Raw genomic sequence first — 13,971 nt, forward strand, 5'->3', positions numbered from 1 at the left:
CTACAAACCCCCAAATTACGAGGTAAGTCCATCCTCTCCATCTTTTGCCTGCTCCACATTCCAGAAAATGTGTGCAGATCAGTTAGATTTTAAGCTAAAGACACAGATAGAGCCTGTTCTGAGCATGGCTGAAATATAAGGGTTTATAGGCATGATCAAATACGGGATCGGAGTGGATTTTTGGCAAGAAACATGTTTTGAGGAGCTCTGAGACTTATTTAACTTTGTTGGAAAGGAGTATAATACATGACCTTTAAAATCAACTTTCAGATTTGTTTTTGATGAGCTATTTTCAATCCCCGAAATCCAGCTGTTCTAAAAAAAAAGAAGAAATACACTGATTTGTGTAATTGCTATAATTGCTGTACTTCAAGGTAAAACGAATCAGCTAATTTTTATATATTTTGATTACCCGTGGGACTACTGAGAAAATGATTAGTAGTAGATCTTAGTGATTGGCCAGTACAGTGTTTGGATCATTTATGTGGTGGGTGTGATGTTATATTGAGAGAGCTTCATGGATTCCTTTGATTTTCGTCAATCTTTGCTTGTAACTTGTCCCTTTCTTATCAAGCTGCAGAGCTTTGTCTCATATCAAATCGACTATAATGGATTCTTACATTTGATATTTTACATGAATAAATAATTACTTTAAACCATCAGTAGGATATGAATCTCTATTGTCCTTCTATTCCCCAATGTCACTAAGATATTCTCTCATTCCTCCTTCAATAAATAGGCTTGTCAGAGCTATTGTGCTTCCTCATCGTCGCATACCTCTGTTATTAATCATTCAAGACACCACTTCTTTTGAAACTCAACTGGTAAATGGACCCCTTTCCTCTGAGGCATTTCATTGTTAGTGTTATCACTGAGACTAAGAGGGAAAATGTAACCGTGACGATAGGTCTGACAAACTTGCTGTCAATTAGTTTGAAAAGTTTATTTGTTGCAGCCTTCATGTTTCAAAGCACAGCGATGAGACCAAGCAGGAAAGCTAAACAGGATTTATCTTACACATACATTGTAGCTGACCTGTTACTTGTGTAGGTACACACTGTTTTAAAAAAAAAAAAGTGTCTAGTCTATTCACCTGACAATGTCATCAGAAACTTTAGAATATTTATCATAAACACAGAATATAAGTCTGTCCGGCTTTAATTTGCCATTGAATTAAAAAAAGTCTATTTTAAGTCCAGAAATGTACAGATTTAAAAATGCATTCTACAACATGATTTACAACATAAAAAAAGCATGTCAAAAACACAGCCTACTCCTGTCCAGCATTTTTAACAAAAGTAAATAAAAAAACCTGATATCCAAAGAGCCACCAAGTGTAACTTTAATGAAATGAGTTCTTTCACTTCACTGTTTGGTGAGTTTTGTGATGGAGCAATTAGAGTTGCTGTGTGTCGAGCTCACATCCTGCATCTGGTACCTTATCAAGTCCTCCCACGCTTGTTTTGCATCCTGCACCCTCCTGGGCTGTGTTAATCATATGCATAAGCATTTCCACACTCACTGCACATATACGTACAGTACAGAGCATTTTCAAGTTGATCTTTGTGGGATAGTCTATATGCACGCAGTGTGTAACTAAAGATTCAATGAAATGATAGTGATTATGTCTCCTTTGACTGGGAACAGGTCATTTTATGTGACGTTTGATTGGCCTTTACTTTTTTAACTTATTTAAAAAAATAAATTTAAAAAAAAGGTACATTTTTGGGCTTTTTGTGCCTTTATAGTAGAGCTAGGACAATGGATTGAGTCGGAAATCAAGATAGGCCGCCCGCTTGTGCCTGCCCGTACATGAGGCGTCACCCCAGTTTAAATAGTTTTTCTTCTGAAAAGGTCCTTTGGTTTTCAAACATGATTTAGTTCTATTATCTATCATATCTATATTATATCTATTGACTTGTTTCCCTGCTGCAGAATGGACGACGCAGAAGCTTGTTTTATTCTAAGCAGTCGTAATGAAGTGGATCGCATGGCAGCGGTAAGATAAAAACATTTAATAAACTCACTGCCGTAACTCTTCAGAGATTATGAGTTGTCATTCTGTTGTTTACAAAAAAAACTTAAGTCATTAATGCTGTCACTCATACAGACAATTACCAAGTAATTAGAGGAGATTAAATAGAGAATAAATGCATTATTTTGAATGTTTCCCCTCAGGACCACCAGACCATCCTAAGAGCCTGGGCAGTGAAGGACTTCGCTCCGAATTGCCCACTTTATGTTCAGATCCTCAAACCTGAGAACAAGTTCCACGTAAAATTTGCAGGTGAGACTTCCTTAACTGTTTTCAAAAGGCTAATCTGTTTTCTGGCTGAGATTTAGATGTCTAAAAATGGATACACCTCTGATATCTTTCCAGTAAAGCAACTATCACATATAGATAAATATTGGATCATGATGTCTTATACTGTATGTGAGAGCTCAATTGTGAAAATAAATCCTAAATGTAAACATTTTTTAGCTGTTAAATTCTCCGTAGCTCTGAAAGGTCATACAGCATCTTCACGCTTCTTCTTTAGGTTTTCCAGTCCACTATTAGCTAAATCTGGTTTTTAGGCCAGGGGGAAAAAAAGTTAGCAACTGGATGAAAAACAAAACAGGGCACTTAGCAGCTAAGGCATCTGCTTCGGATTAAATGAAGTGTCTGTGAGGTGTCAGCTGGGTGTAAAATCTTGACAAACATGACTTGATAGTGCCAAGTCAGTCAAAAATTAGTTGGGCCTGAAGGTGCCCGGTTGCTGTCAGAATTCTGGTGCACCCTATAATGCCTCGTGGCTGTAACATTACAGCAGTCAGGTGTTCTTAGGGAGCCCAGAGGTCGCACAGACTCAAGTGACTACAAGCTTCTACTCTTCTCTGACGGTGTAGAACTAAGTGACAAAAACTTTTGGTCGAGAAAAGCGAGAAAAGGTGCCCAGTGGCCCGAATCGTTGTGGAGGACAAAAGGTTATTTAAGGCACAGTGGCTTTAGTGTCCTTATAATCCATGTTCTATCCATCATGTGTTAGATCTGTTCAAAGAGAAAGAGCCATTTCGATATTGAGTTTTCCCTAACACAAGCAGGCACCTGTCTCAAAGAAACAGTTAAACCGAGGCACTTAACACCACACCGCTAAACTAAGATGTTTCTTTAAATTAGACTTTAAATCTAGAGGTGTTTGTAGCTGTATTTTTAAGTTCTAGATAGAGCCAGTCTATAATAAGTCAAGTCAAGTCAAGTCAAGTCACATGTATTTATAAAGCACATTTAAAAACAGCAACAGCTGACCAAAGTGCTGTACAATACATTAAAGAAACAACATGAGATCACAACATCCTTTAAAAGTTTAGTTTTGTATCTTTATATATATATAAAGAAATAATATATATATAAAAAATAAAGAAAGCAACAAAATAAAGAAAGCAACAAAGAAACCTGAAAGAAACGGTCTATGCAGGACCAGAGGTGCTAAAATGTAAAAAAAATGTCTCGAGACGGGACTTAAAAGAGTCAACAGAGGGTGCAGACCTGATGGGATGAGGGGGAGGCTGTTCCACAGTTTAGGGGCTTTTACTGAATCCTCATCAACGGCGTTTTGATCAGCTCATTCACTCCTTTACAGATCACGTTGTGTGCGAGGAGGAGTTCAAGTACGCCATGTTGGCTCTCAACTGTGTGTGTCCTGCCACCTCCACCCTGGTCACTCTTCTTGTACACACCTCCCGCGGACGGTCAGTCTTCTTTGAAAACGACGGTGCCTAACTAAGGCTTATTGATTTCTCTGTGGTGTGATTTTAAAGTTCAAACTTCATCACATTTTTTTATTCATGCTTCTGTGCATTCACACTTGTTTTTATGGAACTGTCACAGGGAGGTGAATAAGCCAGCTCAAGGACAAAAGTCTTAGTTTTTGTGGGAAACTGCAGGAAGTGAAGAGAGAAAAAAAGCGAGCAAAAATCTATTTGATTTTTTTTTAGCATGTGCCCTCTGTCAAACAGTGTGAAAAGCTCAGTGGTGGAAAATGATTTCTCACAGCATGTGACAGGATCACTTTTAAAAGCTGAAGTCAAAGGCTCAGGGAAACCGCATAAAGGGACAATCAATGTCTTAAACCTCTAACTGTGTTCCTGACGACTCTTTACAAAGGGAAACTGTCTGTAGTTTAGCTTGAAGAATACTCTCAATGGCCACAAAGATTTGAATGAATGTTTTTAGCATATTTGTCCGACTTTGGTGAGGGAGTATGTTTATGATGGGATTTGTTTGCATTGTGTGTGTGGGGGAATTTTAGGGTGCGAAAGAAGAATCTAGAGAACTGCTACTCATCAAGGAAGTTTCATAATAATGGTTTAATTGTTTTAAACAGGCTGCAGTATGGAGAGTGTAAATATGATATATATTTGATGGGTACCAAGATCAACTATATGAACGTCTGCCTCAGGGTTGTTACATCTCTTGATGCCCATTGAGCCCATTGAGAAAACTCTAGAAAGGGCAAGTTCGAGACACTTCCACTGATTAAGATGGATTAAGTAGTTAGCTTCATTTGACTACACAGGAGATCACACAGGACTCTGAGGATGTGGGGGAATTAGGGGAGTGGGGATGCAGAGGTTTGCTGAAAAGCAGGATTTTTTTTTTTTTTTTTTTTTTTTTTTACTGCTCAGAGTTTTTTTTTGGTTTTTTTTGACAGCATGGTAATGAGCATGCGTTTACTGATATGTCAAATGTTTGTATTTCCCCTGAATGAATTCAGAGAAGGACAACAGTCTCCGGAGCAGTGGCAGAGGCAGTATGGATGTTGCTCTGGCAACGAGGTCTACCACATCCGAGTGTGTGACAGCAAGTTCTTTGGAGAGTATAACGGCAAAAGCTTCACATACGCCTCCTTTCATGCTCACAAGAAGTGAGTTGACATGTAAGCTAAAGCATCTCTTTCAGATGCTGACAAGTTGAAAATGTAATAAAACTTTTCCAGGAGTTGTTACATATTTTTTACACATTTTTACATTTCATGTTTTGTCTGACTAAAAAAAAAAAAAAAAACAACAAACCCCATATTCACTCATTTGTGGCATTTTACTTTTTATGGTGTTTTTTTCTTTTCTCTTTTTTTTTTTTAGGTTGGAAGGCATACAAAAATATTGATAACTGAGCTTTAGATGTGCTTGAAAGAGATTTACTGTCCTAAGCCAAAAGTGCCTTAATTTTCCAGTGTTTTATAGGGAGTATGATCATATACTTTTTAGATGCTGGCAAAAACGCTGCTTATCTTTTCATACTTTCTGTTTTGTTCAGTCAGCACTTTGTAATTGAAGCTTTGAACTCACTGTCAATGCAAAATAGTAGGAAGGACTCGGTACAGGAAAATGCCTGAGTACTGTTTTTGGCATATCTTGGGTTTAAAAAAATATGTAGGAAAATACTTTTTAAATGAAATGTGCATTACCACCGTGGTTCTCAAACGTTTTTCTGTCATGTCCCCCTATGGAGGAGGAAAGCCATTTAAACTTGAAATAGACTCTCTTTGCTGTATAATAGTTGGCACCTTCAGGTAAAGGGGGTCTGGGGGTTTCCCCTAGAACATTTTAAGCATCAGACATTTTCTTCTGCATTCTGATCAATTCGTATGAATCCATTTGTGTCTTTTCTGCCCTTTTATAATTATGATCTACCCTTTTTGTAACTATTAATGTCTCTTAAAATCCCTTTTTCATGTTCAGCAGACACATGTTCACACAATGATGTCTGCATTCATTTGAATGCTTTTATAAACATGTGGACAGGAGGGTTGTAGTGTTATTACTTCTATTCCAGCTGCGTAGAATTTTTAAAGCTGTCACTTTATACAAGTAGCCTATGTTTAGTAGCCATATAACTTATTATAACTTTATGTGTTTGTTGATGCACATGTAAATAATATGACAATTTAAACATAATCCAGAATGTGATTCATTTCTGTGACACATGGTCATGCAGTGAAGATGTGATCTTGGTTTTTTTTTTGTCTTGATTTAAAGAGGCGTCGGGACAGTTGAACACGCGCCCACTCCCCTCCCCTGTAATGTCGGCCCATACTTTGAGAAGTACTGCATTAAAGACAGTCAAATGATGGCCCCCTTTTGGCTCTCCATACAGGGCTAGCTCTTTCTATGTGAACACTGCTAAATTATTCCTATAATGTCTTTAAACATCAGGTTCTTCTCTATTTAATCCCGGGTTTTAAGGGATTTACTGTTGTCGGATAAAACTCTTCATTTAAATTCTAACAGCAGTTGTTTGTGGTGCAGGTACGGCGTGTGTCTGATCGGTATTAAGAGGGAGGACAACAAGAGCATTCTGCTTAATCCTGGCCCACGCCACATCATGGCTGCCTCTGACACCTGCTATTACATCAACATCACCAAGGAGGAGAACTCCGCCTTCATCTTCAACCAGGAGGAGAGGAAGGGCCAAACTGTGGGGGGGCTCTTTGGAGGACCGTCACAGCTTCCTGTACACAGCATCCTTGCTAGCATGGGTATGAGAGGACGAAAAAAAGATCACTAAACTCCTCTTATTGTTGAACTTTCAGACTCTTTTTTTTTTCTCATGTGTGATCTAAAACTCAGTTCAACTCCATTTTCAGGCACTGTGGCCATCGATCTTCAGAATACCAGTCCACCCGACCCCTCAGTTGGTAAACTAGTCCCTCCTACAGTAAATGGGACAGGAGGGCGCCGGCCGAGTATCGCTCCAGTGCAGGAGATAGCTGACTCCTCCTTAATTCTGCCATGTGACCTCCTGAGTGACCAATCAGAAGATGACTCGGTGTTCACAGATGAGAAAGGACACTCATCCACAGAGTAGGCTTTCTGTTCCTCGATTTAAACATAAAGAAGTATACAACACAATAGAAACTAACCATGTGATGCACAGTAAATAGGCACAGAGCTACTACCGTATTGCTACCTGACTTCTAAATCAATTACAAATGTTATTCATTAAGATGAATTTGAGAACATTTTGTATTTTTAGTTTCCTGGTATTAAAGATAGAGTCAGTAGCTTTTCACTTAAAGATAAAATATACATAACTAATGCCGCTTAATCGTCACTTGTTGGCCTCCACACATGTTTGGTGATGACTGTGTCTGCAGAGGCCCTGTCCTCTGATGTTTTGTTTTGTTTTGGTTGACATGGGAGGTTTCTGGGCGGGGAGTGTATGTGTTTCCCCCAGTCAATCAGGCCAGTTTATGAGTGGATACAGTTCAGGTATGGATATGATTCAAACGGACGACTACGACGGACGCTGACGTAGCGGCAAAGAAGAGAAAATTTAATCATAGTGACGCGAAACGCCAAGCACATAATGCTCGTTTTAAAACAAGGGTCAACCTCATTTTAGCTCTCACATGCACTATCTGAGTATGCTTGCTGTCCGTTGAACAGGTGAGTGCCAAACACTGGTGGTTAGTTTGTACTAGTGTGCAGTAGATTGCAATGTAGGTGCAGCAAACGTTCGCACTACGTCCTGCAGTGAGTGTGCACATCTGGTGGTGATGAGCCCAGGAGGAGGGACACAGTTGTTGTGGTAAATGTTGTGGTGACAAGCTGCAATAAACAATGCTGCTGACTTTGCCTTTAAAGGAGAGATATGTTTTGTGTTTCATTCAACACATTTACTCAGTCACTTGTCCTCATTATTTTGTATTCATTATTACTTAAAGTTTAATTTCACCTCAGTTCAGAGTAAAATAAATGATTAGTTCATACGATAAGATTCATTGTAGTAAAAGTAGTGAAGTGGTTAATTGATAGATTGATTCTGAGCAGACTGCACAATACTATTTAATGTTTTTATTATAGTGTTATTTTACTTTTCGATACTTTTTAAATGTATTTCATGGAAATACAACTACTTTTACCAAGAAAGACAGAATGTTTGCCTTTTATGTTGCTTGAATTGCTGACCATGGCAAATATGTAGAAAGTGGTTCTTTTGTTTTGCATAACATCCAAATAGATTCTATTTTTCTTTTTTTTCTACTTATTCAGCATAAGTGGCAAATTTCCGAGCGAACATTTATCACTTGGAAAATGCTGCATAATTTGAATTATTACAAAATGTTTTTACACTGAAAAGCAGCGCTGGCTTTTTTTTTTTTGTGTGTGTGTGTGTTAGAAATCACAAAAAGAAAACCCTGACAAATCTTTGGACCACAGTATGTTTCCATGAGATGTGTCACTCATGCTTTTTTGGATTTGTTGGCAGGTACGTGAAAGGTTATCCCCTTAACTCTCCGTACATTGGGAGCTCGCCCACCCTGTGCCATCTGTTGGCTGAAAAAGCCCCGTTTTGCTGCCTACGCCTGGACCAGGTGGGCAGTTGCTGTTCCTCCAACTTAGTCACTCAAATACTTACTGCCTGCATCAGTCCTTCTCTCCTGTCTCTGTCCTTCACTTCCTTAAAAACAAACCTTAAATACCTGTCTGCGTTTTTTTTCTTCTCCCTTTTTTGCAGGGATGCCGGCACAACAGTTTTGAAGATGCTAAAGCTTATGGTTTTAAGAACAAGCTCATTATTGTGTCGGCTGAGACTGCAGGGAACGGTCTCTACAACTTCATTGTGCCTCTCAGAGCTTATTACAGACCTCGGAAAGAACTCAACCCCATTGTTTTGCTGTTGGATAACCCGTGAGTTCACAGTAACGCACACACAAACACACACAGTGTTCCTCTCTCCTTCCTTCAGTCTTTCACTACTTCACACTGCGAAACATGAAGTACGCTAAATGCTCACGTCAGCCGAGCACTTAGGACAAGGCTGCGGAGGTGGAAATCCATTGTCGGTCCCCGATGTTAGGTTACTGCTCACGGTGACGGTGTGTTTTGAGCGACAAAGAAAATAAAAAGGCTTCACTCTGTAGCTCCAGACAGTAACCATAGCAACTTAGTTTGCCTTGAACCTGAAAGATATATATTGCTACAAGGGGAGGGAAAAGATGAAGAAAATGATTTCGAGCAGAGCAAACCGAGCAGGCTTCCATTGACAACCCTGATGTGTCCCTTTCCAGCCCCCACACGTGAGCTCTCAGGACTCCCATAGAAACTGTTCAAAACAATCAACTCTCTCTCCCGCCTGTACTGCTCTCTCTCTCTCTCTCTCTCTCTCTCTCTCTCTCTCTCTCTCTCTCTCTCTCTCTCTCTACCTTCCTATCGCTGTTGCACACACACAAATACAAACACCCACACACTTGGATACGCAATTCAAGCACTTACGACAGCCTTGGGTCTCTAGTCAGCAGGACTGGGCAGATGCATAAAGTAATTTTCTGTCAGGGAGGGTGGAGGACAGCAGTAATAAAGCAACTCAATGTCTCTGAATGTGCTCAGCACCAGATGGACTCGTCCTTCATTCTTTAGCCACATCAAGCAGCAACCATCAACCATATTACGTTTACATTTACTGTACATCACAAATGACATGTTTTTTGGGCACAAGTTCAAATAAATTGCGCACTGAGTCGTTGAGCCCACAGATATTGAATTTCTGTATCACATATTGTCGCCAATTTTAGGGAGAAAAATGTATTGATAACTCGTGGCAGCCGATAAAGTGCATTTATAACCAGGAAATTCAGAGAGATGGTTTTCAGTCAATAAATAACTTTTGATTTATATAGCATTGAGTCATAACTAAAGCCACCTTAGCCTATCTTTCAAAAACAGGATGTCTAGACTGTACTCTGTGTTATATTACAGAAAGGTCACTCAACAGGCAGAAACCTAGAGGTGCTGCTTGTCCAAAGGAAGACCAACATCAACACAACACGAAAAGCCTCTTACTGAAGCTTTGAACAACCTGATTCAAGAATATTTCACATTATTGATAGGGCTGTCAAACGATTGTATTTTTGATAACGATTGGTAAATATCAGTAGTTCATCGCGATTAATCGCATTTTCAATCTCATGTTTGAAATTGTCCATTAGATATATGTATCCTTCCTACCAAACAGCAAAAGAAGTGCTACTAAGCTGACGTTTGTCCTGATGAGCAAACTTTTCTTCACATATCTATATTTTTGGGCAATTTTTGCCTTTATTATAAAGGACAGCTGAAGAGACACAGGACATTTGGGGAAGAGAAAGTAGGGGGTGAAATGCAGCAAAGGGCCAAGGTGGGGTTTAAACCCACGGCTGCAGCGTTGAGGACTATAGCCTCTGTACATGGGGCATGCGTCATAACCGCTAGGCTATCTGACAGCCCATAAGTAACTTTTCAAACTTTTTTTTCTAGGTTTGTCTCTGTAAGTGACTTAGTTTAATGTTTGTCCACAACTTAAGAATATAATTCCATCCCTATTTTTTTTCAACATACTAACATTTTTTGTTGAATTGCTGTAAAAAAAAGAAAACATAAAACAAAGGGGAATATAATTTCTCTTTATATTTCATGTTTCCCGTAGGCCAGATAATCACTTTCTGGAGGCCATCTGCTGTTTTCCTATGGTCTACTACATGGCGGGTGCCATAGACAAGTAAGACCAGCATGCTCTTCATCACTATCTTAATAAATGTGACATTTATTCTCACATTCAAATATACTAAATAAGGAGTGTTTGTACTGCTCTTCACATTTCTGCTTTTTAATAAGTCAGTTTTTTTCTTACCACTGTAACTTTTGCTGCTTCGCTAAAGTGCTCACGATGGATAGGTCTGGTCTTTGTAATATAGCAATAAGTATTTTACCTGCTTTTTTTAAACATAACTATGAGTATGGTCTTTTTACCTGCTCTTTTGTAATATAAAAAAAAAACAAAGAGTAAGGTCTTTTACCTGCTTTTTGTAAATTGTCTGGAGATAACACTTGTTAAAGGTTGACGCTATACAAATAAAGATTGATTGATTGAAGTGGATGTTCGACATGTTCCAGGGAAACCAGTGTCTGCTCATTGAGTGTATTGTGTGTGTTTCAGTCTGGACAGCCTGCTGCAGTGTGGCATCATCTACGCTGATAATTTGGTTGTTGTGGATAAAGAGAGTACAATGAGTGCCGAGGAGGACTACATGGCTGATGCCAAAACTATTGTGAATGTGCAGACAATGTTCAGGTAATTCATTATAATAACCATAACTTATTCAGGACTTTTTTTTATTTTATTTTAACATTCCTTTAGTCTGTAATTAAGCTGTGCATCAGAGGCTGCAAACGTTAGTCAGAGAAATAAGAGTCATATTTAATTTCATCCTCTGACTATTCTTGATGTACTTTCTCTTCTATAATCACCATGTTTTTATTTAACGTTTTTCTCACTCCAGGTTGTTTCCCAGTCTCAGTATCATCACAGAGCTTACTCATCCATCCAACATGAGGTTTATGCAGTTCAGAGCAAAGGACTGCTATTCACTGGCACTCTCCAAGCTGGAGAAGGTAAGAGATGACAAGAGGGCTTACAGTCAAGTAAATCGAGGACAGGAATCGCACAAGAGGAGATTCTTTCCTATCGTTTTTTTTAAAGTTTAGTTACAAAGTTTGCCATTTCAATCTGTTTTACATCCTGTCAGAAAAAAAAAAGTGACAGACCTTTAAAAGCTGTTAACCTGCCTCTCCCTCACAGAAAGAACGTGATAAAGGCTCCAACTTGGCTTTTATGTTTCGCCTACCCTTCGCAGCAGGCAGAGTTTTCAGCATTAGCATGCTGGACACCCTGCTGTATCAGGTTGGTACACACCTACAGCTTAAAACCTCAGATGTCTCTTTTAAATACCAGGTAACGGAAATGAATGTGTCATACAGCTACAGAGAAACAGAATCACCTGAAGGAATAAAAGTGGGATTCCTTCCATGAAGCAAAAGTGCCCCCTTGTGTTCATCGACAGACACGTCGAATGAAACGTTTCTTTATGTCTGCAGATTTTTTTACAATATGGAACAAAGTGATAACCGTGTTTTTCTGTGATTCCATGTCAGTCTTTTGTCAAGGACTACATGATACTTATTGCACGGCTGCTGCTGGGGCTGGACACCACTCCAGGATCAGGATTCCTCTGTGCTGTGAGTGATGGGAGAAATGATATAAAGATATGATCTGTCACCAGCAGCATACTCGATCTAAGTAATGGGATGACTTTGAATGTGTTGTTGCAGATGAAAGTAACCGAGGAGGATCTGTGGATTGGCACTTATGGCAGACTTTTCCAGAAACTCTGCTCCTCTAGTGCAGAAATTCCTATCGGGATCTATCGCACCGAATCCCACATTTTCTCAACTTCAGAGGTGAGATCTTGCACCTTCTGTATTTTCATCTTCAATAGTTGTCAAAAAAAAGAGGTTAATACGCTCATGTTTGACACAGGATCTGGAATAATAAATATTTGCAATAGTTTTTGACTGGAAGAGTTTACAGCCATGCTAGCTGCATGTATCTTTACATCGGCACAGCAGTAGTTTCTTCAGTTAGTCAGAAGTAGTTTGAGCTAAATGATGACATCAGCATGCTACATTTCTAACGGTGGTATGCTAATATGCTGATGATTGTTCTTTGTTTTAGTTAGGCATACTGGGATGCTAACATTTGTTTATTAGCACTAAACAAGGACCTCCTTCTCCAGGGCGTATATATATATATATACCTCACCTGAAACGTGTTGCTTCTATTTCTCTGACATTTTCTGAACCAAAGTGGTAACTGGCTTTTTCCTTCAACCTAGTCGCAGGTTTCAGTCAGCGTAGACGACTGCGAGGACACCAAGGAGAAGGGGGATGAGTCTCGCAGCAATGACCAATCGGATCACCCCTTGCTGAGGAAGAAGAGCATGCAGTGGGCGCGGCGTCTGAGTAAGAAAAGCGTGAGGTGGCAGGGAGTGAGTCGGGACTCAAGCAGGGACCACGCTCAGAGAATTGCTCAGCAGCGTCTCAACCTGTATCGACGCTCTGAGAGGGAGGAGCTCTCTGAGCTGGTCCGAAACCGTATGAGACATCTGGGCCTCCCTACTGCTGGATACGGTAAGGAGGATAGACTCTTCTTTAATGAAGAAAGTCAAATGTTCAGAGCCTTACCTTTTCCCGCCTTAATGAGTTCAAATGTTTCTGTTTACAGAAGACCTAAATAATCTGACAGCCAGTGACGTCATGAACAGAGTCAATCTGGGATACCTACAAGGTAAGTGTTCAAGTTGCAATTCTGTGGCTAGTTGAAATGTCATGATCATGCAGATGTATGTGAGCTAATTGAGATAATGATTTTGTTCCAGATGAGCAGAATGAACACCAGAACACTCTCTCCTACGTCCTTATTAACCCTGCTCCTGACACCAGACTAGAGCTAAATGACATTGTGTAAGTATCACTACTTCAGTGCCTATACTGCTGCAGTGTGTGTGTGTGTGTGTGTGTGTGTGTGTGTGTGTGTGTGTGTGTGTGTGTGTGTGTGTGTGTGTGTGTGTGTGTGTGTGTGTGTGTGTGTGTGTTTTGATGAACAACTTTTTGTCAATCTGACTTGTTTCAGATCTGTCAAATGAATGTGTTCATGCCTGGTCAAAGTGTTAATCACAGTGAACCTGTCCCACTCTTTTTTTGCCTCAACCCTCTCAAACCAGTCTTGTTTTTGAACGTTCCTGCAGATTAATGAATGAATGTGTTAAATTTGTCTGAGTTTAATCCCAACCGAGGTGACAACCGAGGTTTAAGGAGAAAAAAAACTAATACAGTTTTCCACTGAAGATTTTAAAGAAATCACTTAAAAGTGAAGGGCAAAATAAACAATAAATCCCTCTCAGTACATCGGTTTTACAGGCTGCAATGTTACTGTTTAAGTTTGCTCATCAACCTTTTTCCCATCCAAGGAGACAGATGAAAAGGTCTTAAAAAACACAGCGTGCTACCTGCCTAGAACCAGAACGCATAGCAAATAAAGTTAGCAATTCTTGTTGAAAACATAGCAACTAAAGAACCTGATTTTGGAGATGTGAGGAGAAAACAGAGGTT

At 39.6% G+C, this 13,971-nt stretch overlaps 1 protein-coding gene across 3 annotated transcripts in view; it reads left to right on the plus strand.

Moving 5' to 3' along the window:
- Positions 1-13,971, plus strand: part of kcnt1a (potassium sodium-activated channel subfamily T member 1a) — a 35,640-nt gene that overhangs the window by 19,342 nt on the left and 2,327 nt on the right. For 2 of the 3 annotated variants that reach the window (XM_065965560.1, XM_020653366.3), the window contains 17 exons: positions 1,936-1,999; positions 2,179-2,287; positions 3,624-3,732; positions 4,758-4,907; positions 6,292-6,521; positions 6,630-6,846; positions 8,255-8,360; positions 8,504-8,676; positions 10,451-10,522; positions 10,961-11,095; positions 11,304-11,415; positions 11,603-11,704; positions 11,956-12,039; positions 12,133-12,261; positions 12,696-12,990; positions 13,085-13,147; positions 13,239-13,323. In XM_065965560.1, the coding sequence (XP_065821632.1) occupies positions 1,936-1,999; positions 2,179-2,287; positions 3,624-3,732; positions 4,758-4,907; positions 6,292-6,521; positions 6,630-6,846; positions 8,255-8,360; positions 8,504-8,676; positions 10,451-10,522; positions 10,961-11,095; positions 11,304-11,415; positions 11,603-11,704; positions 11,956-12,039; positions 12,133-12,261; positions 12,696-12,990; positions 13,085-13,147; positions 13,239-13,323 (2,235 nt within the window). The remainder of the gene's footprint in view (positions 1-1,935; positions 2,000-2,178; positions 2,288-3,623; positions 3,733-4,757; positions 4,908-6,291; positions 6,522-6,629; positions 6,847-8,254; positions 8,361-8,503; positions 8,677-10,450; positions 10,523-10,960; positions 11,096-11,303; positions 11,416-11,602; positions 11,705-11,955; positions 12,040-12,132; positions 12,262-12,695; positions 12,991-13,084; positions 13,148-13,238; positions 13,324-13,971) is intronic. The other variant, XM_065965561.1, reaches the window with a different exon arrangement.

Source organism: Labrus bergylta, chromosome 17, assembly GCF_963930695.1.
Source record: "Labrus bergylta chromosome 17, fLabBer1.1, whole genome shotgun sequence".
Classification (NCBI taxonomy): Eukaryota; Metazoa; Chordata; class Actinopteri; order Labriformes; family Labridae; genus Labrus; species Labrus bergylta.